Here is a 13,276-nt window from a genome sequence, read left to right on the forward strand (position 1 = left end):
TCACTTTGCCAGTTGAGCGTAGCTTCTGCAGCAGTGATCTGACTTGAGGATCCTGTGGGGTTCATAGTACTGGAAGGCTAAACTTTCCAACTATGCTTTGTTTTCTGTATAGGATCCTTGAATGAAGTCAGGGCCGGGAACTCAGTCTGGAAATCTGGGGACGAGGTGGACAGGATAGGCGTCATGACAAACATTTCTTTCTGCTTAGGAGGGGGTTTAGGTGATGAAGGACCGGCTGGTCTTGGTGTTGGCTATGATGATGAGATACCATAACGGACATAGTAGTCAAACTTGCCCGATGGTTCGCCAAGAAGGCCAACTGTTGGATCTCCTGCTTCATATCTCTTCTTTAGAGACTTTTGGGATCCTTTCCTTTCCTTTCCTTTCCTTAGGCACGTCTTCATCGTATTCAACCATGTTTACTTCGTCTAAGCATGACTGGCAGTTGCACACGTCATAAGGGAAATGTTCTGTCGAGGCTTGGGTGGTCTTTTCAGGCTGCATCATGTACATTGTTGAGAAGACATTTCTTTTGTCTTCTTTTTTGAATTTTAGTTCGACAAGACCGTCCTGGAGTCGGACGAAGTCTGGAGCTGTCGTTGTCTGGACAGGAGCCTGGTGAATCTGTTCGTAATTAGTTATCCACTTTTCTGGGAGGAGGTTGAGTAGCTCTTCTCTGGATAGCTGCTTTGGAACAATCTTTACTGAAGGCACGGCGTTGGAATCGATGTCGATGAGCAACGCGTCACCTGAATTGTCATGCCCGGGAACCATGATGTCCAAACAGTGGTTTTGGACTCTGTACGCCATCTGATAGTGGAAGGTTGCTTGAAAGGTGTTAACCTGTTGGGCACCTCCGATCTGAATCTGAGCTTTTAAGGCGGTAAACAGTGATGGATCGTTAAGAGGCATGTTGAAGTTCGGGTAGAAGGTGACAAACACTGTGCCGGCGTTCAACGTAGTTTGAATAGTACCAATACAAGCGTGTTGGTATTCTACGAACCTGTAATCGACTAGGGCGATCTGGGAGAACGCTGGTAGACCTTTTCTACCATGGAAGGTCAGGGCTAACCTTACAGCACCGAAGTGGATATGGGTAAAGCCTTGTGCTTGGCAGATCCTTGGAAGATCTGGGGGAAGGGATAGGTTTACTAGGGGTTCGGAAGTTGTGGCTGGAAGCTGGTATGAATCAAACTTGGAGGTTTGAACGAACTCCTTGACACCTAGGTTTGGGTTTGGACTAATTATTTTTTTGACTCTTTTAGAAAGAGAATTATGTGGTTTAGAAAAGACACTATAGGGATTAACTAATGGCATACTAGTAATGGGGATTTTAGAATCATCAGGGAGGTATGAGAGATCATACGGCTGATCGATCCTAGACGCTGACGACCGACGACTGGACATGGAACTGGAACGGGACAGACTCGACTCTTGGTTCATATCTGAGTTTTGACGTAACCTGACACTCTTCTTGTGCTTTCCTAACTCGTACTAAACTAGAGACTTACAGCGACTTCTTCTCCTCTTTAACGTCGACTAACCACTCACGAACAAAGTCTACCGGCACACGGAAAGTATCTGCACGTCGTATCAGACTGTTCGAGTCCTTAACAAGACCAGTAATTTCTGATGTGAGAGATCCGATCAACGTCGGCAGTCACAGAGCATACGTTACAGATCTGGCAAAGGCGGAACATGAGCCTCGTTATGGCTCTGATACCATAAAAGGGGGGAGTGTATGTCTGATCTTCAGCAAGACCAGTAAGAACCCAGGTGTCAAGGAGTTTGTTCAAACCTCCAAGTTTGATTCATACCAGCTTCCAGCCACAACTTCCGAACACCTAGTAAACCTATCCCTTCCCCCAGATATGCGCTAGCCCGATCAAAGAGGTTTGACTTTTTTCTTCTTTTTTTTTGGTTAATATTTGCGTTGCAAATTATCGCCGCCGCAGCATCGCGCGGGTTTACTACTAGTACTATTAACTATTATTTACTTTAACCAGAAAAACAAAAAGATACCCCTTATTGTTCAATCTCCCTTTCTTCATCAATAATCTCTGAGTTGTGTTTTATTATATGCAATGAATTTCAAAGTTTTCCATTGCCATGACAAATTCATTTTTTACCCCCGTCCCCTAACTTAAAAGATTTCTACATAATTGTATGTATGTATGTGATTGCTTGAATTAGTTATTTACCTTCCTTGTCCATGCATATTATTGTTTTGGTTTAAAGTTTTTTTAGCAAATAATAACTACTAAAACCCACACATGCATATGGGAGAAAATCACACACAAGGTTCACGTCCTCTCTTTAATTCCTGTTATTCAGTTGCAAAGAAATCGGAATTGTGGTTGTGATATTTCAGAATATTAAGAAATCTAAAAATCTGCATATATTCCATATGATATTTTTGTTTGCATCCCATATGCATCCTATAGTATTTACGTTTGCATCCACTCAATAAAGGCGGCCAACCAGACGGTCCAAAACACTTTTTGTCCATAATAATTACTACTTTAAAATATATGAAAAAAATTATTATTTCAATAAAAATCCACATTTGACCCGTTTCCTTTTTAAATAATAACTTTACATGTTTGACCCATTAAACAAAAACATAGCCCGAATCGACCCATTTAGAAATGTGAAAATCTCTGTCCAAAGAAACAAACTGAACCAAAACTGTACAGATAAACAGGCTGGGTTAAGTCTGGTTACCTTAGCTGGAACTGGTGCTGCTGTGGTCTGGTTGGGTACTGTAAAGAAATAGTTGTAGTGAAGTAATGTTTATTACTTGAAGGTGTGTGAAATACATAAACAACTACATCTATTTATACACAAATAAACCCTAGCTATCAACCCATAAAAGGCCCATGGGCTTTAGCCAACTATATGGGCTAAAACCCTAACTAAATACAATTAACACTCCTCCTCAAGTTGGAGCATAGATGTTAATCATGCCCAACTTGTTACAAATAAAGTCTATCTGAGCTTTCCGGAGCGGTTTAGTTAGAATGTCTGCTAGCTGAAAATTTGTCTTCACATGAACTGGTTGAATGGAAGGAGGATCAGTTTGTGTGCATACTACTCGATCTCTGATAAGGTGGCAGTCGACCTCAATATGTTTTGTCCTCTCATGAAATACTTGATTCTTGGCTATATGAATGGCTGACTGACTATCACAGTATAACCTCATCAAGTCATTAGAAACAACCCCGAGCTCTCTGAGAAGACGAAGAACCCATGTCATCTCTGATGTTACATCTGCCATGGCTCTATACTCCGATTCGGCACTCGACCGGGAAACCGTGTGTTGCTTCTTACTCTTCCATGATACAAGATTTCCTCCAACAAACATACAATATCCGGTGGTAGATCGTCGAGAAATCGGACAACCTGCCCAATCTGCATCTGAGAACCCTGATATCCGACCATCTCCTTCTTCCGTGAAGGCACCTACATGACAATGACCCTGATCGGAGTATAATATACCCAAGCCAGGTGAGGTCTTAAGATATCTTAAGACACGAAGGGAAGCATCCCAGTGACCGGTGTATGGTGTAGCCATAAATTGGCTCAGAACACTGACAGTAAAGGAGATATCTGGTCGTGTGACGGTAGAATAATTAAGTTTACCAACTAGCCGTCTGTATCGCTCAGGATCTTTCATTGGATCTCCTTCCTTTGGGAGGAGTTTCTTTGTAGGAAGCATTAGGGTATCAACAGGTTTACAACCCAGTAAGCCACATTCAGTTAACATATCAAGAACATACTTTCGTTGGGAGAGAAGTATTCCTTGTGGAGAGCGGGATACTTCTATGCCAAGAAAATACCTCAATCGACCTAAGTCGCTGACCTGAAACTGAGACTGAAGAAACTGCTTGAGTTCGGTAATCCCGACCTCGTCATCACCTGTGATTATAATGTCATCCACATAAACAACTACGATAATCCTCTTTCCTTTCTGGTGTCTAAAGAAGACAGAGTGATCGTAGGCACTCCGAGTCATCCCAAACTGTCCCATAACACTAGAGAATCGACCAAACCATGCCCTGGAAGACTGTTTAAGACCATATAGAGAACGACGTAGTCTACAAACTTTCGAGGCTTCCTCCTCAACAACGAACCCTGGGGGTTGCTCCATATATACCTCCTCCTCAAGAACACCATTAAGAAAGGCGTTCTTGACATCAAGCTGGTGGAGCGGCCAATGATTAATGGCAGCAAGAGCGATACAAATACGGACAGATGGCATTTTAGCAACCGGAGATAAAGTTTCATCGTAATCAATGCCATATGCCTGAGAATACCCTTTTGCAACCAACCGAGCCTTTAAGCGGTGTAAGGAGCCATCCGGGTGTAGTTTAACCGTAAACACCCAACGACAACCAACAATACGCTTCCCTTTAGGAAGTGTTTAAAGATCCCATGTATGATTGGACTTTAGAGCCCCAATTTCATCTTCCATAGCCTGTCTCCATCCTGGGTGAGCGAGAGCGCTCGTCACATTTTTGGGAATCGGGTAGGAATCAAGGGTAGTGGTGTACGCATGAGATTCAGGAGATAGGTGGGTGTAGGCAACATAGTCCTGAATTGGGTAACGAGTACATGTCGGGGGTTCCTTGCGAAAGGGAATAGGTATATCGGGAAGTGGGGCACCAGGAGGATCATAAACGGGTGTATCAGAGGTTGTTGGATCGGGTAAGGATGTATTAGTGAGAGGTGTAGATTGCTCAGATGTAGGCGGAGTATCGGAGGGTATTTCGGGGTCGTGGCCAGGGTGTGAATCAAGAGTCGCTGATGTTTGACCCATACCTCGCCTAGCATATGTGAAAAGCAGTGGCATAGATTCTGTCGGTGGGACAGAATCAGTAGAGATTGGATCGGTAGAAGGAATTGACACAGGAATGGTGGGGATGAAGGGAGATGTGGGTATATCGAGGTCAGGAAATGGGTCAGAAACATGAGTGGAACACTCAGGAAAGTAAGGACAGGGCTCATTAAAAGTGACATCGGCACTAGTAAAGTATCGGTGAAGAGATGGGCTATAGCACCGATACCCTTTTTGAACCCGTGAGTAACCAACAAAGATACAACGAAGGGCTCGGGATCAAGTTTGATTGTTTTTGGACGATGTTCATGAACATATGCAACGCAACCAAAGACTTTAGGTGCGAGAGGAAAAGGAGTACCGGTGGGACATAGTACAGAAAACGGTGTTTTAGCATGAAGAACGGGTGTGGGCATACGGTTAATCAGATATGCAGCTGTGAGAACGGCATCTCCCCAAAAACGATGAGGGACACGTGATTGGATCATGAGTGTGCGAGCAACATCCAATAGGTGACGATTTTTGCGTTCGGACACACCATTTTGTTGAGATGTATATGCAAATGATGATTCATGAATAATGCCGTTGTTTTTTAAGTACGAAGAAAAGTCGGTGGAAAAATATTCCTTAGCATTATCGGATAGGAAAGTTTTAATGCTGGTGTTAAATTGCTTTTGAACATAAGCATTAAATTCTTGAAATATGGAAAAAATTTCACTACGAGATTTCATCAAATAAATCTAAGTAGTGCGAGAATAGTCATCAATAAAGCTAATAAAATATTCAAAACCCAAAGTAGATTTGGTAGGGCAAGGCCCCCATATATCAGAATGCAAAAGTTTAAAACAAAAACTTACTCGATTAGACACTCTAGGGGGATAGGGACGCCTGGTATGTTTACCAAGTTGACACGACTCACAAGGAAAATTAAAAGACGAAAGTGGTAAATCTGGACGCATTTGCCTCATAACCGCTGTAGAGGGATGACCTAACCGACAGTGGTCCTCCTTGACTGAAGCAGTTGCTGTAGAACATGTAGGACTTGACGGGAAGATTAAGCGGTAGAGGCCTCCAGATTCAAAACCAGTGCCAATCAGACGGTTCGTCCCTAGTTCCTGAAAGATACAGTGAGTAGGATAAAACTTAGCAGAGCAATTGTGTTGCTTAGTAAGTTGGCTTACCGAACAAAGGTTATCGGGAAATTTAGGAACATATAGAATAGACGAGAGGTTTAAGTTGGATGAGGTGTTAATGGATCCAACTCCCAGTACAGGACAGGAAGACCCATCAGCCAGTCGAATAGGTTGGTGGGAGACTTTATTAAGGTTGGACAGAATACCCGAGTTCCCAGTCATGTGATGAGTGGCACCCGAATCAATAATCCAAGATGAAGAAGGACTAGGAAGCGTACCTGAATCGGCCGTATTGGCACATGGAGCAGGAACAGGAGCAGGAGTCTGAGAGGCTAGAAGCTGCTGGAGACGACAATAGTCTTCTTCACTAACTGTGTAGGTGGGAGTGGCGGTTGGACCTGAAGTCTCACCAGCAGCAGCCAAACGAGCTTTGGGACGAGGAGGTGGCTGACTTTCAGTAGGCGGTTCGGGCAGTCCCATTTCGTATGACCTGGTTCCTTGCAATAGTGACAAACAAGACCACCGCCCCGTCCAATACCCTATTTGTGGGTCATATGAGAACCTCGACCAGTACCCCGACCAGTAGATGTATACATAGCCGATGTATCAGTAGGAGGTAAAGTTGCACCAGGACCATACATTTCTCGTAACAGGTGAAAGGTTGATACAACTGAAGATGTAGCAGCGGAGTTGCTCAACAGTAGGGGTCGGGCGCTTGAATACTTAGGTGATATCCCGGCAATGAAGGTCATGACATCCATCTTGGCGTTTCGCTCCTCCTGAATCTTCAAATCAGTAGTGGGTGGAAACATAGTGCGTAGCTCATCTCGGAGTTTGCAGAATCGTGTGAAATAGTCGGTAAATGTAGAATCACCTTGCTCGGCCCGACCATAGGCTTGAACCACAGAATAAGCATGAGAGATAGACTCCTTAGCCGAAAAGGATGAAGAGAGGTGATCCCACATTTCCTTTACGGTGGAAAAGTTTTGAGCAATAGTAAGGATTTGTGTATCCATAGCATTCCATAGGGCCATTAAGATTCCGCTATCATCAATTTTCCATTCTTTGGTAATCGGGTCCGGGGGTGGTTTAGTGAGATGATCGTCTTTGTCCATACTTTCAAGACCCTTTTGGACAAATAGACTCCACGAACCCCAATTTTTTGAGTCAAGTTTGATCGGAATGCGAAGAACAGCTGAATAATTAATAATACCTGGAACAATCTGATTTTCTGAAGCCTTTTTATCAGCCATTGGATCTGAAAGTTTCTTATCCGAACGAATACACACGCGAACTGAGACTGAAAACTTAAAAAATCCCGAATTGAAAAACTAACATCACAGGGTGGCGCGGAAGCAAAAAAAAAGTAACCTGGGAAAAATACGGTGGCCAAAGGATGGTGCACGCGCCGTCACGCGGCGGCGCGTGGGTGGCAGCGGCGGTCTTCAGGTGGCGCGTGGGGGCGCGTGTGGCGGCGGATCGGCGTCGGATTTTCAGGGTTTGCTAATCGAAGGGTGGTGTTGACAGTGGGAAAGGCGGGTGACGGCAGAATATATCTCGAAAAAGGATTACGAGATCTGGACAGGAGGTAGACGGGTTCGGTTTCAGATCTAGGGCGGCTGGTTCGGTTCAGATTAAGTGGCGGCTAGGGTTTGGATCGAGAGTCGTAGCTCTGATACCATGTAAAGAAATGGTTGTAGTGAAGTAATGTTTATTACTTGAAGGTGTGTGAAATACATAAACAACTACATCTATTTATACACAAATAAACCCTAGCTATCAACCCATAAAAGGCCAATGGGCTTTAGCCAACTATATGGGCTAAAACCCTAACTAAATACAATTAACAGGTACAATGGTTGTATCATTTCCAGTATAAGTTTCACGGGGAGTTGTTTTATTATTGGGAGCTGATTCCATATTTGAAGCACTCCTCACAGGGCTCGGTGCAAGTAACGCACTGGTTTGACCATCCTTATGAAATAAATAACTCCGTAATCTCAGTGTCACCTCTATAAGTGCTTCACTAGCAGCATTAATCTCCCCAACAATCTTAACAAAAGAAGATATTAGTGTCACTCTGATTATGCAATATTAAATACTCATAGAATTTGCATTTTTTAACTTGTGATGATCAATAGATGTTCAAAGTATCTGGCAAATTCTGAAAAGTTATAATAGATAAACTGACCAGAAGAGATTCTTTAATATTATTAAAATACAACAAAGAAACGTACCCAACATAATCCCACTTATAGCATAGCTATTAGTATTAGCAGGCAAACAATGCCTTTGTCTCAGGAAGAGAGAGAGACTACTCCCCTTGAACACCCCCCCCCCCCCCCCCGAGCGGCTCCAAAACGTTATTATTATATTTATGTTTTATGTGTAATATAAAAATATGTAATTCACATAAAACGAAAATTTACTAGAGAGAATCAACGCAAACAACCATACCAAAGTACTGATAATTGAAGTTATAAACTATCTCTAGCGTATATCGATAATACCCATACAATTTCCTAAAAGGCGTACCTTGATAATACCTATACAATTTCCTACAAAGGTCTATATGTCCAGAGTCCAGACAACACTAAAGAAAGGCTAAGGCAAAAGCTAAGCCAAATGAAAGAACATGAAAAGCTAAGGCCCCAAGACTTGATCTATTCACTCCCAGAAAGTCCATAACCCTACTACGACTCTCCACTAACTGCTATCCCCGAACATGCCCTCTGAGAGGTGCAAATCTAACAAATACTGCCTAATCCGCTCATCCCATGTCATTTTTGGGTATGCCACAGCCCACAGTGAAAAATTCCCCTAAAAGGGGCTCAGAGCATATCCTTGGTGATGGCCCACCCCCCACAGCAAAAAAGTCAGTACTCCCCACTAGCGCTTGAACGTCTGTCTTAGATCCTGTCATAAATGTCCCTAGTTACTTCTATATATCTCCCAGGAACTCCTCTTCACTCAAGCCTATCTCAAATCACTCGGCAGGGCACCTTGTCGTAAGCCTTTTCCAGATCAATAAACATCATAAGCAAACCTCGCTTCTTAACTATATACTTTCCCATTAACCTCCTTACAATATGCATCACCTCAGTAGTAGATTGTCCTCACATAAATCCAAACCAGCTCACTGTACCCTGAGTTTCCCTTCTAAGTTCTAACTCAATTACCCTTTCCCACGGTTTCATAGTATGACAATGGAGCTTAATCCCTCTGTAGTTATAAAAGCATGAAGCACATCCTTACTTGTTGTAGACAGAAACTAGTACATTACCATCCCTCCACTAATTTACCATCTTTCCGGTACTTGTTTTTTTTTTAAACTATAACTTCCATATTTCATTCAAATCACCAGGCTGTAATATACAAGTATAATAACCAAAGTAACCCATTATACAAAGCATGTTGCTATTCTATAGAATTTACACAAGATTAATTATCATATTTTAACCTTACAATACGATAATATCAAGCGGGTAATGTCTCTTGCGGCTCAACATCTTTCTCTCTCTCTCTCTCTCTCTAGCAAACCGCTTGAGAAAGTATAAAGTTTAAATATGACAATTTATTTTGTGCAAATTCTATACAATAACAACCAACTTTCTTTAAAGGGTCACTTTAATAATTATACTTCTACATTACAAAGTTTTAGTTTAAGAAAATAAGTATCAGATGGGACAAAACCATTTATAATTACCAGATGGGAGCAAAAAGAAACTTTAACTACCACTACCAGTTTAGTTCACTGTCATAACTTCAATTACCAAATTGGGACACACGAAAGTAATTTATAAAATTAGACCAATTTGCAAAGTACATTGCAATAAGTATGAAGCCCATAACACATAACAAAACACACATAATGTATAAATAAGTATACCATGGAAATCCATAAGCACAAACACTGTTGGATTTAGGGTTTGACTAAGGATTAAAGGTAAGCAGCAAACCTGTACAAGTTCTTCATTAACTGATACAAACTGTGGAAGATTTTCTCTGGGTAGAATCTGAATATCTGCACCAGTCATTTTCTTGGTGTCGGTTAAGAATCCATCTCTTCCATCCAAACACCCAACTTCACCAGCAGACAGCAGAAGCCGAGTAGTAATAATATTTTCTTTATCAGGAACAAGATCCAGAATTCGAGTCTGAATATGCAAAAGAGCCTCTTGAGCAGGAAAGAGATCATCATCAGGGCCCTAACATTATACATATTACAGTCAAATCATTATAATAACCCGTTTGCCACGTTTAAAATAAAATAGAACCCAAATCAATCCATTTATAAGGTAAACAGATTAAAGTTGGCACCTTTAACAATTATAAGCTGCTCAAACAAGGTGTATATGATAAAGTAATAACTAATTAATATTATTTACTGTATGCCACACTACAGCGGTACACAAAATAATTAAAACCTCCAAAAACGAATCCAGTAACTTCTTATCAAGATAAAGATAGACAAAACAAGTATGAAGTACCTCGTCTGAAGAAACAATGATTATTTGTTCGTCTGACCCAACCACACGATCAGCAACCCTAACTTCTACACCAATTTCATTCTGAAGCAAATCCATTAAGCCATTTGATTGCCCAATAACATTATCAACCTTGTTATTTGGGCAAAGTATTCTAAATACAAGATCCTCCGCATATAAAGATTGAGCATTGTCGGGCACAGGACTAGCTCCAATATCATTACCATAACCAGACGCACGTGGCCTGTGATTAAAGTTTCTATAACCGTTTAAACCGGCAGGTAAGCGAGACCCATAGTCAGGCCTGTCCATTGATGATCCATGGCTCATATTATTTGAGTGATGCATAAAATCATCTTCAGGAGGAAAGAGCCTATTATGAAAATGGCTACGGTCCCGATGTTGACTTTCCCTTAATCGTGAAGTAATAACATCTACTGCATTCTTTACTGAGTTCATGTCACCAACAACCTGTGGAAAAAAGAGTATACAGTTATCACACTATATTTAAAATTATGTAAGATGAGTATAGATGGTGGCATGAAAGAAGTCAGAAAGCAAATGCGTGCTTTCTTTATAGCATGCTTATTAGCATTATCTCGCCATATAACACAATCATTCTGACATATTGTCAAGATAGTTTCATATTGGTGATAGTTCAGAAACATTTTCAGGTAAATCACGCTTCTCGAATATCATTGGCTACATTATATATATATATATATATATATATATATATATATATATATATATATAAGAAATTCTGATCATTCGAGATGCAGAAACCAGTGTTGATAAATTACAACCTGAACAACTTCCTCCGAGATATCAACACAGCGCGGTATGGTATGATCTCTGGGTAAGATCCTAATAAGAGTTTTGGTTTCCTTGCGCATTTGCTCGATAATCTTACCCCCTTTCCCAAGTAAACAGCCAACATGCAGTCTGGAAACCACCAATCTAGAGACCAGCCTAGTATTATTGCCTCTGGTCCCATACACATCATCATCATGATCATGATGATGTCCTAGATTACTACTATCACTCTCCAAAATCCTCTCATTTATGAGCATCAAGGCCTCCTGGGCGGGGGAGAAGGTGGGCATTCTGCCATCGGGGTCCCTGCGGCGCGTATCGTTAACCTCGATGATCTTCTCGTGGTCCCCGGGGGTGAGGTCGTGGACGTTGATCCAGGCGCCGGTGTGCTGACGGATGGCTTTGATGCTGCTGCCGGACTTGGCGATGACACTTCCGACTTTAGAGTCGTGGCATAGGATTCGGTAACTGGTGGTAACGGATTCCTTCCGGCGGTGGTTGTTATTAAAGGAGGAGTAATGACGGTGTTTTGTTGTTCTGTTGTCCATGTGGTCATAGTCCTGGTGTTCGTAATAGTATCTCTTAGAGGATCTTGATCGATCCATTGTTCGTTATGTCCGGTTGCTGCAATGTACCAACTTCAATTCAAATTCAAACCCTAGATGAGACGACCACCGGAGTTTGTGGCTGCAATTGGGGCTTTACATTTATTTAAATAAATAAATGACTCATCACTGATTTTTTTTCTTTTCAAAACCTATTGTTTCTATTCTGATCTTAACTCAACTACAGTGCTGGACTTCGAACCCTAAACCGCAAACTCAAAAGCAATTTATCATCAGTTGAAACCGCTTTCTAGACTGGTTTCGGATTAGTTTCGGTTTGGGTTACGATCGGTTTCGGTAGTCAAAAGTACAACCGGTTCCAAACCTGTTCTACATAATCAGTTTCAACCCCCCGTTTGGGTTTCTGTTTGATTTTCGGGTCCGTTTGATTAACCAGTTTGTTTGCCCACCTCTATACCCAAGCGTGTTGGGCAACAAATTCAGTAGATAAAATCTGGGCGTGGCAGGGCTGGCTACCTTTATTACGATACTAGCACTAAATCAAAAAACTAAATTTGTCAAATTAACATATTAACATAATTAAAATAAAAAACCTAAAAAAAGTGGCAACACTTGTATACGTATTATTAAAAAAGACTTAACACATTTAAACAATGTTTATTCGGTCAGTAAAACTAGCGTTAGTAAAACCCGAGCGTTGCGACAATGAGCTGCCGGGTATTCTTTGGGTATTGATTACGTTTGTAATGGTAACATAATTAAACATAAAATATAAATTCTGTGAATTAACATATAAAAAGATTCATGTATAAACAAATTAAAAATTTTAAAACATGTTTATTCGGTTACTAAAACCCAAGCGCTATTAGAACCAAAGTTTTACGATATCGAGTGGAAGTGAATTCGGTATGTATCGGTTACGTTCGTCACGTATAAACAAGGTTGGTAAAACCCGAGCGTTAAAACCTTGAAATAAATTCGTCAAATTAACATATAAAATAATAAAATGTTTAATAAGACGTTTATTTGGTCGGTTAAACCCGGACGTTGGTAAAACCTAAGCGTTGCCAGTCCGGGAGTTGAGGTGGTTAGTCGACACGAATACGGTCGGTTTCTATTACGCTAATTACCATGTCGAGATTAGAAAACGAAAATAGTAAAAATTGAGTTGGACCAATGTGGTAGCGTCGGTAGGTAAAACTTGGGCGTTGGTAAAATCCAAGTGTTGTAGGTCCCGGGCATGATACGGTGAGTCTACACGAATTCGATCATTTTCGTTATGTTCTTATGGTACCAAAACTTAAAAAAAAACAAATTGGCAAGACATAATAAGTTGTCGCGACTTGGCTCAATGGGAGCCATACGTAAGGGTGGCAAACCTAACCCAAATGGGTTCTTTTGGGTCATGATGGAAAAACTTTAAAAGTTAAATGGGTT

At 41.3% G+C, this 13,276-nt stretch overlaps 1 protein-coding gene across 1 annotated transcript; it reads right to left on the bottom strand.

The window, feature by feature from the left end:
• Positions 1–336: 336 nt before the first annotated feature.
• On the bottom strand, positions 337–11,878 carry LOC143592966 (uncharacterized). The gene is made up of 8 exons (XM_077072737.1): positions 11,264–11,878; positions 10,461–10,928; positions 9,930–10,178; positions 7,828–8,022; positions 6,019–6,084; positions 5,835–5,952; positions 4,615–5,067; positions 337–941 (listed from the first exon to the last, which is right to left on the bottom strand). Exons 1-8 carry the CDS (start codon positions 11,876–11,878, stop codon positions 337–339), a joined length of 2,769 nt encoding a protein of 922 aa, XP_076928852.1.
• Positions 11,879–13,276: the final 1,398 nt, after the last annotated feature.

This window comes from Bidens hawaiensis, unplaced genomic scaffold (genome assembly GCF_021521415.1).
Source record: "Bidens hawaiensis isolate Kalapana, Puna unplaced genomic scaffold, B.hawaiensis_p1.1 tig00041603_1, whole genome shotgun sequence".
In the NCBI taxonomy this organism is placed as follows: domain Eukaryota; kingdom Viridiplantae; phylum Streptophyta; class Magnoliopsida; order Asterales; family Asteraceae; genus Bidens; species Bidens hawaiensis.